Source organism: Ascidia mentula, chromosome 4, assembly GCF_947561715.1.
Source record: "Ascidia mentula chromosome 4, kaAscMent1.1, whole genome shotgun sequence".
Classification (NCBI taxonomy): domain Eukaryota; kingdom Metazoa; phylum Chordata; class Ascidiacea; order Phlebobranchia; family Ascidiidae; genus Ascidia; species Ascidia mentula.
In genome coordinates, this window is record NC_138569.1 from 16,574,649 (window position 1) to 16,587,712 (window position 13,064).

Here is a 13,064-nt window from a genome sequence, read left to right on the forward strand (position 1 = left end):
TATACCTGTTAAGGTGCGTAGCAACCAGTCGAGATTGGCGTACATTTTACCCCAAAGGATGTCGCGCTGAGGTTTATGACGTAATCCGGATGGCAGTAAAACACTTTTTTCGTGTTGTGTCTTTGTACCTATATAAATTCCCCCTGGCGCCGGGATTTTCATTTTGGACCCTCCGTTGTGAAGAAATTGTTAGGGTTGGTGACGCACGATGACTTCGTGTAGTCACATTCGCGCTGTCGTTTTCTTCCGTTTTATTATTTGTGTCTGTGTTTCACTTGCTGGGACCGGAAGGTAAGTCGTCGTTTGAGCGCAATGTCGCACAAATGTAACCCTATCCTATTAGATGACCTAACAGACATACTGATGTGTATACGCCAATTACCTTAGTAATTATGATGACATTTACTCAAAGTAAGAATCGTTAAAACTCATCAGGTAACAATGTGTTGTGCACAGGGCTGAATACTGCAAAGTTTCTCATTCGGTTTACGAAGAACAGATTGGAGTGTCTTGCATCGCCAAAAGTGAAAACGACATCTTGATCAAACAGTATGTCGGGAACGACGGACACCACGCCTGCGACATTCTCAAGTATATAATTCTGGCTACTTGTGATTTTTGATTAAACTATGTTATGTAAGTATTTATACGACAACAGGCAAAGTTGGATGTCTTGCGTCGTATGCATTTCAAACAAACTTGCATTGGCGGTGTGCGTATTTAGTTTGTAGGCTGCTGATGCAAGTCTGTTTGCTTTGCATTATTTTCATCGACAATTACACAGTTCGCATGCAATAGTTGGGAACTATTTAAAAACAGCACTGAGGGTTTGAATGTGACAGAGGTTGGGCAAAGTTGAATTCCTGATCTGTGGAAATAAACAGCACTTCATTGCAAGACCAAAATTCGTTGCAAGGCACATTTCTTCTATTTTTGTGTAAACTTCACCCACTTATAAGCGCGGTACGACTTTGGAAGACTATTTTATGAAAATAAATAATACAATTTAACACACCGGGATACAGAAGTTTGTGAAGAATCTGTGTCCCGGTGCCTTAATATTTGCCTAGATGTCGCTGTTTTGACACGTGCTTAGGTGGTAACACAGGAAGAAAGTGCTTTGCTTCTGTCGGCGACGATACGTTTCGCTGACAGCATGAATTTTATACCTGTGTATTTATTATCAAAGTAAAAATGCATATACTTAATACCTAATACGAAACATAACACGTGACATTGTTAAACATGCAGTAAAGTTCATCGTACCATTTTGCTGGTTCGCCTTCACTTTACACTGAAAATGATTGTAGTACAACAATCGAAACGTCTGTAGCATGAAATTCTCAACTATTGCATTGGCTATTTTGTTTGTATTGAAGATATATAAAACCGTCAATTATGTTGCAGTAAAGTCTTAAGCCACTATTTCTGGATCTCTTGGTCAAAGAACTGATGCTTGTTGGCCTGATAAGTCTTCTGATTGTCACAATTCATTTGTTACTTACATATTACTGCTGTGTTCATTTGTGTTGTAAACATACAGTCAGGCCTCTGTAACCACAACTACCCGGTTTCGTTAATTAAAGTCGGCTTGGCGGGTAGTAACGAAAGATATTTGGTGAACTGCATTGGAAGAAAACACCGCTAGAGGTTTTTGTCCGATAACGTGGTTTACGGATAATCGGGGTTTGAAGCAGTAGGTGTGAATGGACTGCAGTTGGTAATTGTGCTACCAGCCTGATAACGGCAATACGCAACCACCTACGTTTTAGTCAGGGGGATTAAATTATAATTACACTTAACCACTCACTCCTATAAATTTATTGTGACTGATGAAAATTTCCATGTGTATATTTATGTTTAGGGATCCTGTGCAAACCAACACCACAGAACACAATAATGTTACAAACTGTTGTGAAGGCTGGCAGGGTGTTGATTGCACCAAGGGTAAGACTTACAGAATATGTAAGATATCAGTCATGTTATGTACTTGTTGTTCTAAATGAATGCCAACATAAATATATCAATGTGTTTTATTCTGAAATCTTATGTTCAGCCATGTATTCCCGTTATCATGATGAGCTGATCTGCTCCAATTGGGGATATTTTCATTATGAAACGTTTAATAGAAATTCTTTTTATTTTCCTGGAAGTTGCACTTACAACTTGGCTTATGAATGTTCGGGTGTGTTTTATGTGCAAGTAAGTTACAACATTCTGGTTTTGCCTAAAAAATATGCAAACTAAACACAAATATTTTGACTGTGTGCATTCAGGCAACTCATTTTACTACCTAAATAAATTTATAAATGACATTGCAACTTTTTATTGAAGTTAATAATTGTTCAGATCTTGGATAGTGGATTGATGCCTGTGTCCAGTGTTTTAAAACCATTTGCAGGTTGTCAACAACTTTGACTGCAACGATGGTTTTTGCAAAAGAGCAGTTCGAATCATACATGGTAGTTCACATAACATAATGTTGTATCCTAACGGGACAGCAACATACAATGGGGCGTTTGTGACCATTCCCTCTGCATTTAGCCAAACAATGACACTTAAATCAAGTGGAGTGTATACCATAGTGCAAATTGCTGGAGGTATGTGACTATCCAACACATGTATTTTAATCTTTGCGTGACTTGACTGATATCAATGTATAGAATGGGACTTAAGGACATAATTGATTTCCTTTATACCATGCATGGCCTCTCTAATGTGTAAAAGTAGTATTAAACAAAAAATTTTAAGTCTGTTTTCTTCTTGACTTGTTTGTATGATTTATGAGACAATAATTTGCATCAAAACTCTCATGGAATAAAAAATACTTTGGCTAAATGGATTTTCTAATCCAAATATTTGTAAGATATCCGAGTGTCCTTTGACAATGATGAATCTGTGTATGTTGCTGTCTCATTGTCTTATGATGGGGACATGTGCGGCCTGTGTGGACATGCAAGCCTGGACTCTTCTGAACCTGAAATAGTAATGCATTTTCAAATTGTTATATTTCAGAACTATGTTAATGCAAAAACAGTTTAATTCTACTCTCAATCTGCAGTACATTTAAATAGATTCAATAAAATATTCGTAAATATTTTGGTATGTAGCACAAAAATGTGATTGTAGTTTATGACATAAACCCCCAAAGTAAAATCAAGAAAATAATATCGGGCCCTGCTGCATTTCTTAGAATACATTCGATCCAATGCAACTTGAATTTGATCATCATGTGCAAGAATTCGATGGTGATTTTCCGATCATATGTCAAACTGAAACCACAGCTTTTGAATCACCCTGCAATCATGTTAATGCAACACAGTTGCAAGCTATAAAGGCCCAGTGCGAGTCACTAAACTCAAAGACTTTTGCAGCCTGTCATAGCTTCGTCCCAACTGAGGTAACTTTAAAACATTTACAAAGCTTTTCATCACATTTATTCTAGCCAGTAATATTTTTCTGCCAATAAAGTTTTTAGTGTTAACAGAATGGGACGGTAATCAAGATTACAGTGTGATGCCATGCAAATGAGAATCACTGCCTTTTAAGTTATTGTCATATACAAAAAATTGACCTGCTTAAATAAATTGCCAGCAAGTTGCTAACGCCATCCTAACGCAGGTATTGATTGCAAATTGTATGGAAGACGTCTGTCATTGTGGGTCTGACGACACTGCTGGTTGTGCTTGTGAGGCGTTCACGCATTATTCCAGATTGTGCGCACACCATGGCGTTGTCCTAAACTGGAGAAACGATTCGTTTTGTTGTAAGTTGCTATTGGGTTTGTTGCTAGGAGCTGATATGTGATAGTTTGTTTGTTTTATCACGTGATTCTTGTTTATGCAGCCGAGGAATGTCCTTCAAACCAGCAACATTCGGAATGCCACTCGGCGTGTGCAAAGACATGTGAAAATGCTGACTATACTCCAACCTGCGATCTGACTGTCTGCGTAGACGGCTGCTTTTGTCAAGAAGGTCAGTTAAATATTATCTATAGGCTGATATCTTCCATTTTAGGTGGAAACACTGTTGGTAGGAGCCACATAAAGCTGGCTTAACCTCTAGTTTGCGACACTGAGCGTCCCCACCAGAAATACTCATCTCAAAAGATTTTTTTCACAATATAGCAGTGTTGGAAGCCGGATTTAAAACTGCGCATAACGGCGCACAATCACCTAACCTGTAAAATAAAACTGCTGCCTGTATGAAAAACGGCAGCCATACTACATAGTGTCGTCTATTCCAACAACTATCCCAGACGTTGACCCCAATAAAAAATTTTGTTTCGCATATTTTTTAGGTTGTTTTGTTGCAAAAATTTGTCATTTTTGTTTCAGGAACGTTTTATGACCATACCACCAAGGAGTGTGTACCAAGAGAATTTTGCCCGTGCAAAAAATCCGATATCAACTACGACCCAGGAAGCGTCGTAACACAGGGCTGCAACAACTGGTAGGATGCAGTGTCTGAAAACCTTTTCATTTTTTTTCACGATCCCGTGTTTTTGGTTCACCAGCACCTGTATTAACGGGCGTTGGGAGTGCACTACGAATTTATGTCCTTCTAAGTGCAAAGTCATCGGCCAGGACCACTACATCACCTTTGACGGGAAGCAGTACAAGGTTGAGTGCATGTCTTGCCGCGGTTTGGATTTGGCCTTAAATTATCGATGTCTCGCAGTTTTCCGGGGGTTGCGAATATGTGCTTGTCCAGTCCACGTATCCCGCCCCGAATCCATTCACAGTTTGGATTCAGAACACAGGATGCGGCTTTCTGGCAAGTGACCCTTGTCAAAGGACTTTGAAGATACGACTATGGAGTGGGGAGGCGATCAGGTGAAGTGTTTTTATTCATTGGGGGAAATACTGTCACTAAAACTGAAATTTTCTTCTGTAGAAAGCTCTTGTGTGTACATTACGTTGATTAATTTGTTTCAGCAATCTTGACTTTGAATATACATAATCATAAAATACGCTAAATTTAAAATGCGCTTATTAATTCAACAAAATTGTTGATGCACAAAATCAAGCAATATATGTTATTTTGGCTCTGATAGCTTTGATCTTGGACTGCGTTCCCAGTGAATCTCATGTACAAATATTTTAAAATTCCCAAACTTTGAAACATCGTATTGTAGTAATCCTCGATGCTTGTAGGTTTACAGATAAAGGAAACGTTCGTGTTGGGGAAATTGAAGTGTCCCTGCCTTACAAAAACGACGAGGTCGGTTATCGGGTGCAGAGGTTATCGTCCACTATCGTCCAGTTTGTGGCAGACAACGACGTGACGATCACGTGGGACATTGAGCTGCGCATTTACGTAAAAGTGCCTGTGGAATATCAACACCATGTTAGTGTTTTGCTCTACTTAATATTTTTTAATTTGTGAATTTGAGACACCTACCTTTAAGAAAAAATTTTAATTTCTGGACACCTACCTTCAAAAAAATTGGATAAATGAGGAGAAATGTAACTCTTCATATTTATTCGGCGGCTATTATCCTTGTAAGCTAGTCAATAAGTGTATGGCAAATTGGGCTGTGAAAGTTATTTGTCCCCAATTGTTGTTTTATATGTTAATATTATAGATATGGACGCAACATCCAATTCAAATTTGTCATTCGTGAACCACATTACCGTATCTTGCTGTGAATTGTACAACTAGGTCCTCGTTTCCTGTGTCATTACTTCACATGCTTTGAGCAATGCAAACACCTGAAATTGCGCATTTGTTTACACGCAAACGACTGTATAAATCACCTTAAGTTGGACATGAAAATCATCGAAGCCAACAAAGCCTATTACGTTTAAGCAGTGGGCCGTGTAGCGCTCTGAAAAGACATATTTAATAAATACCCAAAATGCCGAAAACACGTACTAGAGGCTGTTCCTCTTTCAGACTCTCGGCTTGTGCGGAACAAATAATCTTAAGCAATACGACGATTTCACACTACCAACGGGTGACGTCAGTGCTGACGCAATCACGTTCGGCAACTCCTGGAAAGTTAACGCCAACTGTCCGGACTTAGATGAGAGCGTAGCGCATCAGGACGCTTGTACTTTGGGCAACGACTATCATAGCCATGCCCATGCAATCTGTCAGGCTCTCTTGGATGGTAAACCCTTTACCTTGAGTTGCAATTTTGTTGTTTTGCGATGTTTGATTACTTAACCACTGCTGTGAGTCGTATCCAAGTCATTAACAAACCCATCGTAGGAATCGCCCTTTTAGTATCATAAACTAGTACATAACAAATAGGTCTTTATTCATAGTGTAAATCGTTTTTGCGAAAGGAAGGAATTTAAAAACAAAATCACCGTGAGTTTGTTGCCGCATCATCGATGGTTTTAAATATTTTCTATCTACGTTTCGTTTTTCCATATTGTTTTTCGTCGTTTACGCAGAACCGTTCAAGTCGTGCAACTTAGTGGTGCATCCCCAGCCGTACGTCGAAATGTGCGAGCACGACGTGTGCCACTGTCTGCACAAGGAGGTTTCGACTTGGAAAACGTGCGAGTGCACAGTGTTTAGCGCTTACTCCCGCGCATGCACTGAAATGGGAAAGGCGCTAAATTCCGTTCCATCGTGGAGGGAAATCTATAGCTGTACGGTCGGGTGCTGGCAAGGGCGTGAGTGGTCGGATTGTGTGGAAACGTCGTGCGAGACCACATGCCGTATGCTGAGCGAAAACACCGAGGATCAGTGTCAAGCGGTGAGCATTTCTTTATCGGTTTCAACGGCGTTTGTCATCAGTTTAATTTATCACCAAATTATCCAAAATCGTCAATAATCTCGTGGTAAGCAACCGAGGTTAGCTCGAATGATGTTATTTGAATGAAAACTAAACCAGCTCCAGGTTTTTCATTTCACTTCGGGGTTAATTTAGTATGCTTTAAATCTTAGTGGTCTTAAAAGGACCAATTACCTGTTTCTAAAATCCACACCCTAACAGAAAAACAACCACTTGACTTACAAAATATGTCTGAAGCCAAACAACAATTATAATCGACCGGTGAACTTCATACAAGCACTCGTTTATTTACACACATGATTACTAGCAAACATTTGACGAGAAAAAATCAAACGTGCACGACGTACCGTAAAACCCAGAATGAACTGTTAGTTTCGTTATTTTTGTGTAGACCTCCGAATGCTTCGAAGGGTGCACATGTCCAAGTGGCTTTGTATTTGATGAGCTGGTAGGTAGTTGTTCCATGGTGGAAAACTGCCATTGCTACTATAACGGTGGCGACTACGCGGCTAACTCCGTACGTCAAGACAAGTGCGAATTGTGCGTCTGTCAGAGTGGAAAGTGGGTTTGTGAATGGAAGGAAGGTTGCAACGAGACCACCTTGTGTCCGTCGGTAAGTTATAGGGCGCCTGAAAGTTTCTTTGCTGTTCTGCAACCGAATTGAACTTTTCCGACAGTGTTTTGTTTATAAATTAAAAAAAATTATGTTGGAAATCGAAGTTAACATTAAATCTTCGAGTCAATTAATGTAGTCTTAGTTAACGAGTTTGAAATCTATCTAAATGTTTTGTAGCGGACGTCTGGCCAATAACGTCACCTCTCCTCGTAAATAAGTTGCCAAAATAAAACTTATAAAACATGATCTGCCATTGCAAGAAAACCCCGCTGTTGCAGCTTTCAAAACACTAAATGGAGCTTTTCATGTTGTTCTGTGGGAGTATTCGTTACTGATCTTCCACATTTTATCCCAGGGCCGTGAATGGAACGACTGCATTGAGTGCCAGCGTACTTGTGGCAACATGAATGTGCCATGCGAGGAGTCGATATGTCACAGTGACTGTGGATGTCCAAAGGGCACTGTGCTCAATGACAACTCGTGCGTTCTTCCTGATGAATGTCCCTGCCACCACTTGGGCATAAGCTACGAGGCTGGGGACGTGCGCATGGATGATTGTAACGAATGGTGCGTTTTTAAATATTTCAGAAGCAAACAAAATCACCTTATTCGACGGGTACAACCGTAGAACGTAGTGCAATAGTTGGACAAACAGCTGTTTCGAATTATAAAGTTGTTATGCAACACATTTGGTTACATATATGAAATCACGTCCTACATAACCATAAAGTTTACCAACTCAAACCAAAAGCCACTAATCACATAACAATCCCACTTTCCCACTGATTTATTTCAGGCTAAATTCCTTACTGGTAAATGTTTGGTTTAGAAGGGTATTCAAAGTAAGCTTCAGTTGTAATTACGCACTTAACTATAGTCACTGTATCATCACTACACAACTATACACGCGCTTTGCTTTATAGCACGTGCAAGTCTACGAGTTGGGAATGCACTCAAAGATCCTGTTCCTCCATGTGCTCGGCGACTGGCGAACCGCATTACGAGACTTTCGACAAACTCCGCTACGATTTTTTCGGTGTGTGTTCTTATGTCTTGGTGGAGGACTTCTGTGCTGACAAGGTGGGCTCTTTCCGGGTCGTGGTGGAAAATGTGCCGTGTAGTACAGGAGAGGTTATCTGTTCCAAGAGACTAGAGGTATGAGGATTTTGGTAGCTGTAAGACCATTTTCATGCAAGAACCGGCGGTGTGTCTCAATAAAAATTGTTTTGTTGTGCGGACATTGATATGCACTCTACGATAACGATTTTGGCAAAAATTGCAGTTTTAGCATAATTAAACGTCTCTCTATTCCCTTTACCATAATTTGGACATTTTTAGATTACGATCAACGACGTCATGATTGAGTTGGTGCGAGGAGACAACCAATATGAAGAGAAGGCAAACCCGTATGCAATACCGCTGTCGTGGAAGTTTACAAATCGGGCATATTCGTCATTGTGGCCACGCAGGTAGGTGTAAAATTCCGAGTGCACGAAACAGAACAGCTACTGGTAAAAATAAATGCACTCATATCCCTATTTTTGTTTGGGCGTGGTAGAAGTTCAGGTATCCGTTGTTAGCTTTATTGCGCTGGAATATAATCACTAAATGTCAATCCAAGCTTCTTAATTTCGGTACCGTCTAAATCAGTGGTTCTTAACCTTTTTTCTTGCACGCCCCCTTTTAGTAACGGACGTGCCTTACGCCCCCCAAACTGTAAATAAGTTTCAGACCAAAAGCAATTGTGTTTTTGTCGATCTACGTAAATAAGCTAGCTAGATAATCACTGCAACACGATAAAAACATTATATGAATTAATTTAGGCTTGCTTATTTAAACTAAAAAGTTACGGGACCAATAAACGGTTTGTGACGAAACAGATGAATCATCACAAAGGTATTTTGTGACGCAATGGTTTCTTTGTGACGTAACAGTAACTTAACTGCACTGGCGGATTTTTTATTTAAAGTAAAATACTTTTGTTCCGAAACTGCAAGAAAAATATAACAGACAGCATAGGACATTAAAGTCACTACAAAAAAATAAGTTTGGCTATAGAGCTTGCGCCCCCATGAGAATCGGTTGACGCCCCCCCCGGTTAAGAACCACTGGTCTAAATGCTTAAAACGTTTTCAAAATTTCAGATTCTATGTCACCTGTTTTTAATATAGATCGGCCTGACTGTTATGTGGGACGAAGGGACTCGAGTATACGTGATGCTGGAACCCCAGTACATGAGCAAAGTGTGCGGCTTGTGTGGTAACTTCGACGGAAACGCGCAGAACGATTTTTACACAAGACAAGGTTAGAGATTCCATTTCGATTAGCTTGTAATTACACGGGCCGCTTGGATCATACGACGATCTGAAAGTTACTGTTTTTCTTGTGGAGCCTGAACCCTATTTCTTGACAGAAAATTAAACGGTTTTTTATATATATGTTTGTTAAAATAGATTAAGTGAGCGTTGCTCCTTACAAAACTTCGTACTGAATAGTGCTGCGACCACTAGGTGGCACTATAACCCCAACACGAAACAAGCGTTGTGTGTGTAGCTAAAAATTACGCCCCTCTGGTATTGACTTCAGGTGACATGGAAGCTGTGCCGCACTTGTTCGGAGACAGTTGGGAGGTGTATGGCAACTGTCCGAACTCCGACGCGAGTCGTCTCCACCCGTGCGAGTCCCACCCCGAACGAAACGACTGGGCCAAGTTTAAGTGCAAACTTCTTAGGCAATATCCCTTCTCGGTTTGTCACGCACACGTCGACCACGAACCGTACTACAAGAACTGCTTGTGGGATTCGTGCGAGTGCAACAGGTAAAGTGAACCACGTCATTGTTATGGAAAAACTGTCCATCAGGTTGTTAAGAATAATTTATATAATATTTTTGTTTTCGTTAATGGTTTGCCTAAAATGTCGTGCTTTCTCGCAAAGGGGTGGTGACTGCGAGTGTCTGTGTACGGCACTTTCCGATTATGAACGAGCCTGCAACAAGCTTGGTGTAACCATTTCTTGGAGATCAACGGAATTGTGCGGTATGCCATTGCATCATAAAAAAGCACTAACATTTTAATGTCCCCATTATGCATATTGCCTTGTAGGCGACTAAAGTTTAAAGCATGTAACTTGCAAGCTAACGACATATTGCAATATTTGCACATGATAGTTTATCGTTGAACCCTCGATATAAATATCTGGGGGTACGCGAGTAGCATCTAAAGAACCTACGCAACTAACTTCTACATTAACATATACTTACGCAGGCATTATGTGCGAGGAGCCGTTCGTCTTCAAGTTGAATGGCACCACATGCCCGGCAACCTGTGATTCTATAGACTGCTTGTCAGAAGCAGTGGAAGGTTGCCACTGCCCCGAAGGAACTGTTGTTCGAGACGGAAAGTGCGAGCAACCTGAAGAATGTCCAACAACTACGCCAGCCCAGGTACCAAACCAACATATATATAGGGCGATTTTTGATGTTAGTATAATTCCAAAAGAATTACTTTTAATTGACAGTCCAGCAAATCTATAAAAACACTTGATTCACGACGTCATAATTACGAACAAAAGTGTATATTCTTCTTCCAAATGAATGCCATACACATAACCCAGTGCCAAAAAGCCATACAAGTTAAATCAGATATGGGTAATCACCGCCACGTGGTTTCAATCTTGCTCATGTGGACTTTAAATCCCAACAGCCATGAGTTGGTATCAATCAACGTCACTTGGCAATGTTTGTTTAAAAATTTAATTTTAGTGCACGTTTTTGTTCTTTTCGGCTACAGCTTTTCAACTGTAAATTATTACAAACACGTGAGTATATCAACTTCTCCGTAAGGTTGCACCTAGTTTGGTGTCCAACGGATGACAGTGATTGTATAGTCACCACCAAGTGGAAGTCTTTGCTTGGCCGTTTGGTCAGCAACGTCGTATGAATGTCACACCAGCTGCACTGATGAGACCTTTTAGGTCGAAACAGTGGCCATCTGTCTGCAGCTTATACACAATTCATATTATAGCCTCCACTTTGCTTATATCTATTATAGTCTGAAACCACCTTATACGCGTCTAAGTTTGCCAAAAAAACAAGTTAAATGGTCTTGCAAACAAAATAGAATTTTAAATTCTGCGACTAAGAAGTGAATATTTTAACATACGAAAAGCTTGAAAATTTCGAAATAGAATACCCCCCAAAATACTCAAATTGATGATCTAAAGTACTTTTTATGAACTGATTCATTATATGGGTTCATCATCAAAAGTAAAACTTCGCGAAAAAATATAACTTTAGAACAAAATTTGCCTTACTCACAGAAAGTACGATTGTTAATATTGCAGACTACAACTGAATTCATCACCCAACTTACCACTTCAAGCAACGAAACCTGCGAACATTGTCAAACAACGATTAGCCCCGGAGTAACGTCTGCTATTGCCACTGGAACACCAATTGCAGTAACTGGTGGACCTGGTGTGACGTCCGCTGTTGCCGGTGGAACATCAACTGGAGCAACTGGTGGACCTGGTGTGACGTCGGCTGTTGCCGGTGGAACATCAACTGCAGGAACTGGTGGACCTGGTGTGACCTCTGCTGTTACCGGTGGAACATCAACTGGAGAAACTGGTGGACCTGGTGTGACGTCTGCTGTTGCCGGTGGAACATCAACTGGAGCAACTGGTGGACCTGGGGTGACGTCGGCGGTTGCCGGTGGAACATCAACTGCAGGAACTGGTGGACCTGGTGTCACGTCCGCTGTTACCGGGGGAACATCAACTGGAGCAACTGGTGGACCTGGGGTGACGTCGGCGGTTGCCGGTGGAACATCAACTGGAGCAACTGGTGGACCTGGGGTGACGTCGGCGGTTGCCGGTGGAACATCAACTGCAGGAACTGGTGGACCTGGTGTCACGTCCGCTGTTGCCGGTGGAACATCAACTGCAGTAACTGGTGAACCTGGTGTGACGTCCGCTGTTGCCGGTGGAACATCAACTGCAGTAACTGGTGGACCTGGGGTGACGTCGGCGGTTGCCGGTGGAACATCAACTGGAGCAACTGGTGGACCTGGGGTGACGTCGGCGGTTGCCGGTGGAACATCAACTGCAGGAACTGGTGGACCTGGTGTGACGTCCGCTGTTGCCGGTGGAACATCAACTGCAGTAACTGGTGAACCTGGTGTGACGTCTGCTGTTGCCGGTGGAACAACAACTGGAGCAACTGGTGGACCTGGGGTGACGTCGGCGGTTGCCGGTGGAACATCAACTGGAGCAACTGGTGGACCTGGGGTGACGTCGGCGGTTGCCGGTGGAACATCAACTGCAGGAACTGGTGGACCTGGTGTCACGTCCGCTGTTGCCGGTGGAACATCAACTGCAGTAACTGGTGAACCTGGTGTGACGTCCGCTGTTGCCGGTGGAACATCAACTGCAGTAACTGGTGGACCTGGTGTGACGTCCGCTGTTGCCGGTGGAACATCAACTGCAGTAACTGGTGGACCTGGTGTGACGTCCGCTGTTGCCGGTGGAACATCAACTGCAGTAACTGGTGGACCTGGTGTGACGTCCGCTGTTACCGGTGGAACATCAACTGAAGCAACTGGTGGACCTGGTGTGACGTCTGCTGTTGCCGGGGGAACATCAACTGGAGCAACTGGTGGACCTGGTGTGACCTCTGCTGTTACCGGTGGAACATCAA

General features: G+C 41.8%; 1 protein-coding gene across 1 annotated transcript; it reads left to right on the top strand.

Moving 5' to 3' along the window:
- The first annotated feature begins 208 nt into the window (after positions 1-208).
- On the top strand, positions 209-11,240 carry LOC145898183 (von Willebrand factor-like). The gene is made up of 24 exons (XM_082986614.1): positions 209-291; positions 457-591; positions 1,865-1,947; positions 2,057-2,202; positions 2,402-2,600; positions 2,867-2,985; positions 3,323-3,400; positions 3,622-3,766; positions 3,847-3,975; positions 4,338-4,452; positions 4,517-4,622; positions 4,681-4,835; positions 5,157-5,349; positions 5,899-6,115; positions 6,405-6,712; positions 7,143-7,364; positions 7,723-7,934; positions 8,291-8,447; positions 8,706-8,765; positions 9,539-9,671; positions 9,954-10,185; positions 10,304-10,404; positions 10,633-10,811; positions 11,211-11,240. The coding sequence occupies exons 1-24, from the start codon at positions 209-211 to the stop codon at positions 11,238-11,240; spliced, it is 3,537 nt and encodes a 1,178-aa protein (XP_082842740.1).
- The last annotated feature ends 1,824 nt before the right edge of the window (positions 11,241-13,064 follow it).

Excerpts from the sequence above, each read along its gene's own strand:
- LOC145898183 (XM_082986614.1), top strand. The coding sequence starts at position 209 with ATGACTTCGTGTAGTCACATTCGCGCTGTCGTTTTCTTCCGTTTTATT. Across the intron at positions 2,203-2,401 it reads CGGGTGTGTTTTATGTGCAA|GTTGTCAACAACTTTGACTG; the intron begins GTAAGTTACAAC and ends AACCATTTGCAG. Across the intron at positions 3,401-3,621 it reads ATAGCTTCGTCCCAACTGAG|GTATTGATTGCAAATTGTAT; the intron begins GTAACTTTAAAA and ends ATCCTAACGCAG.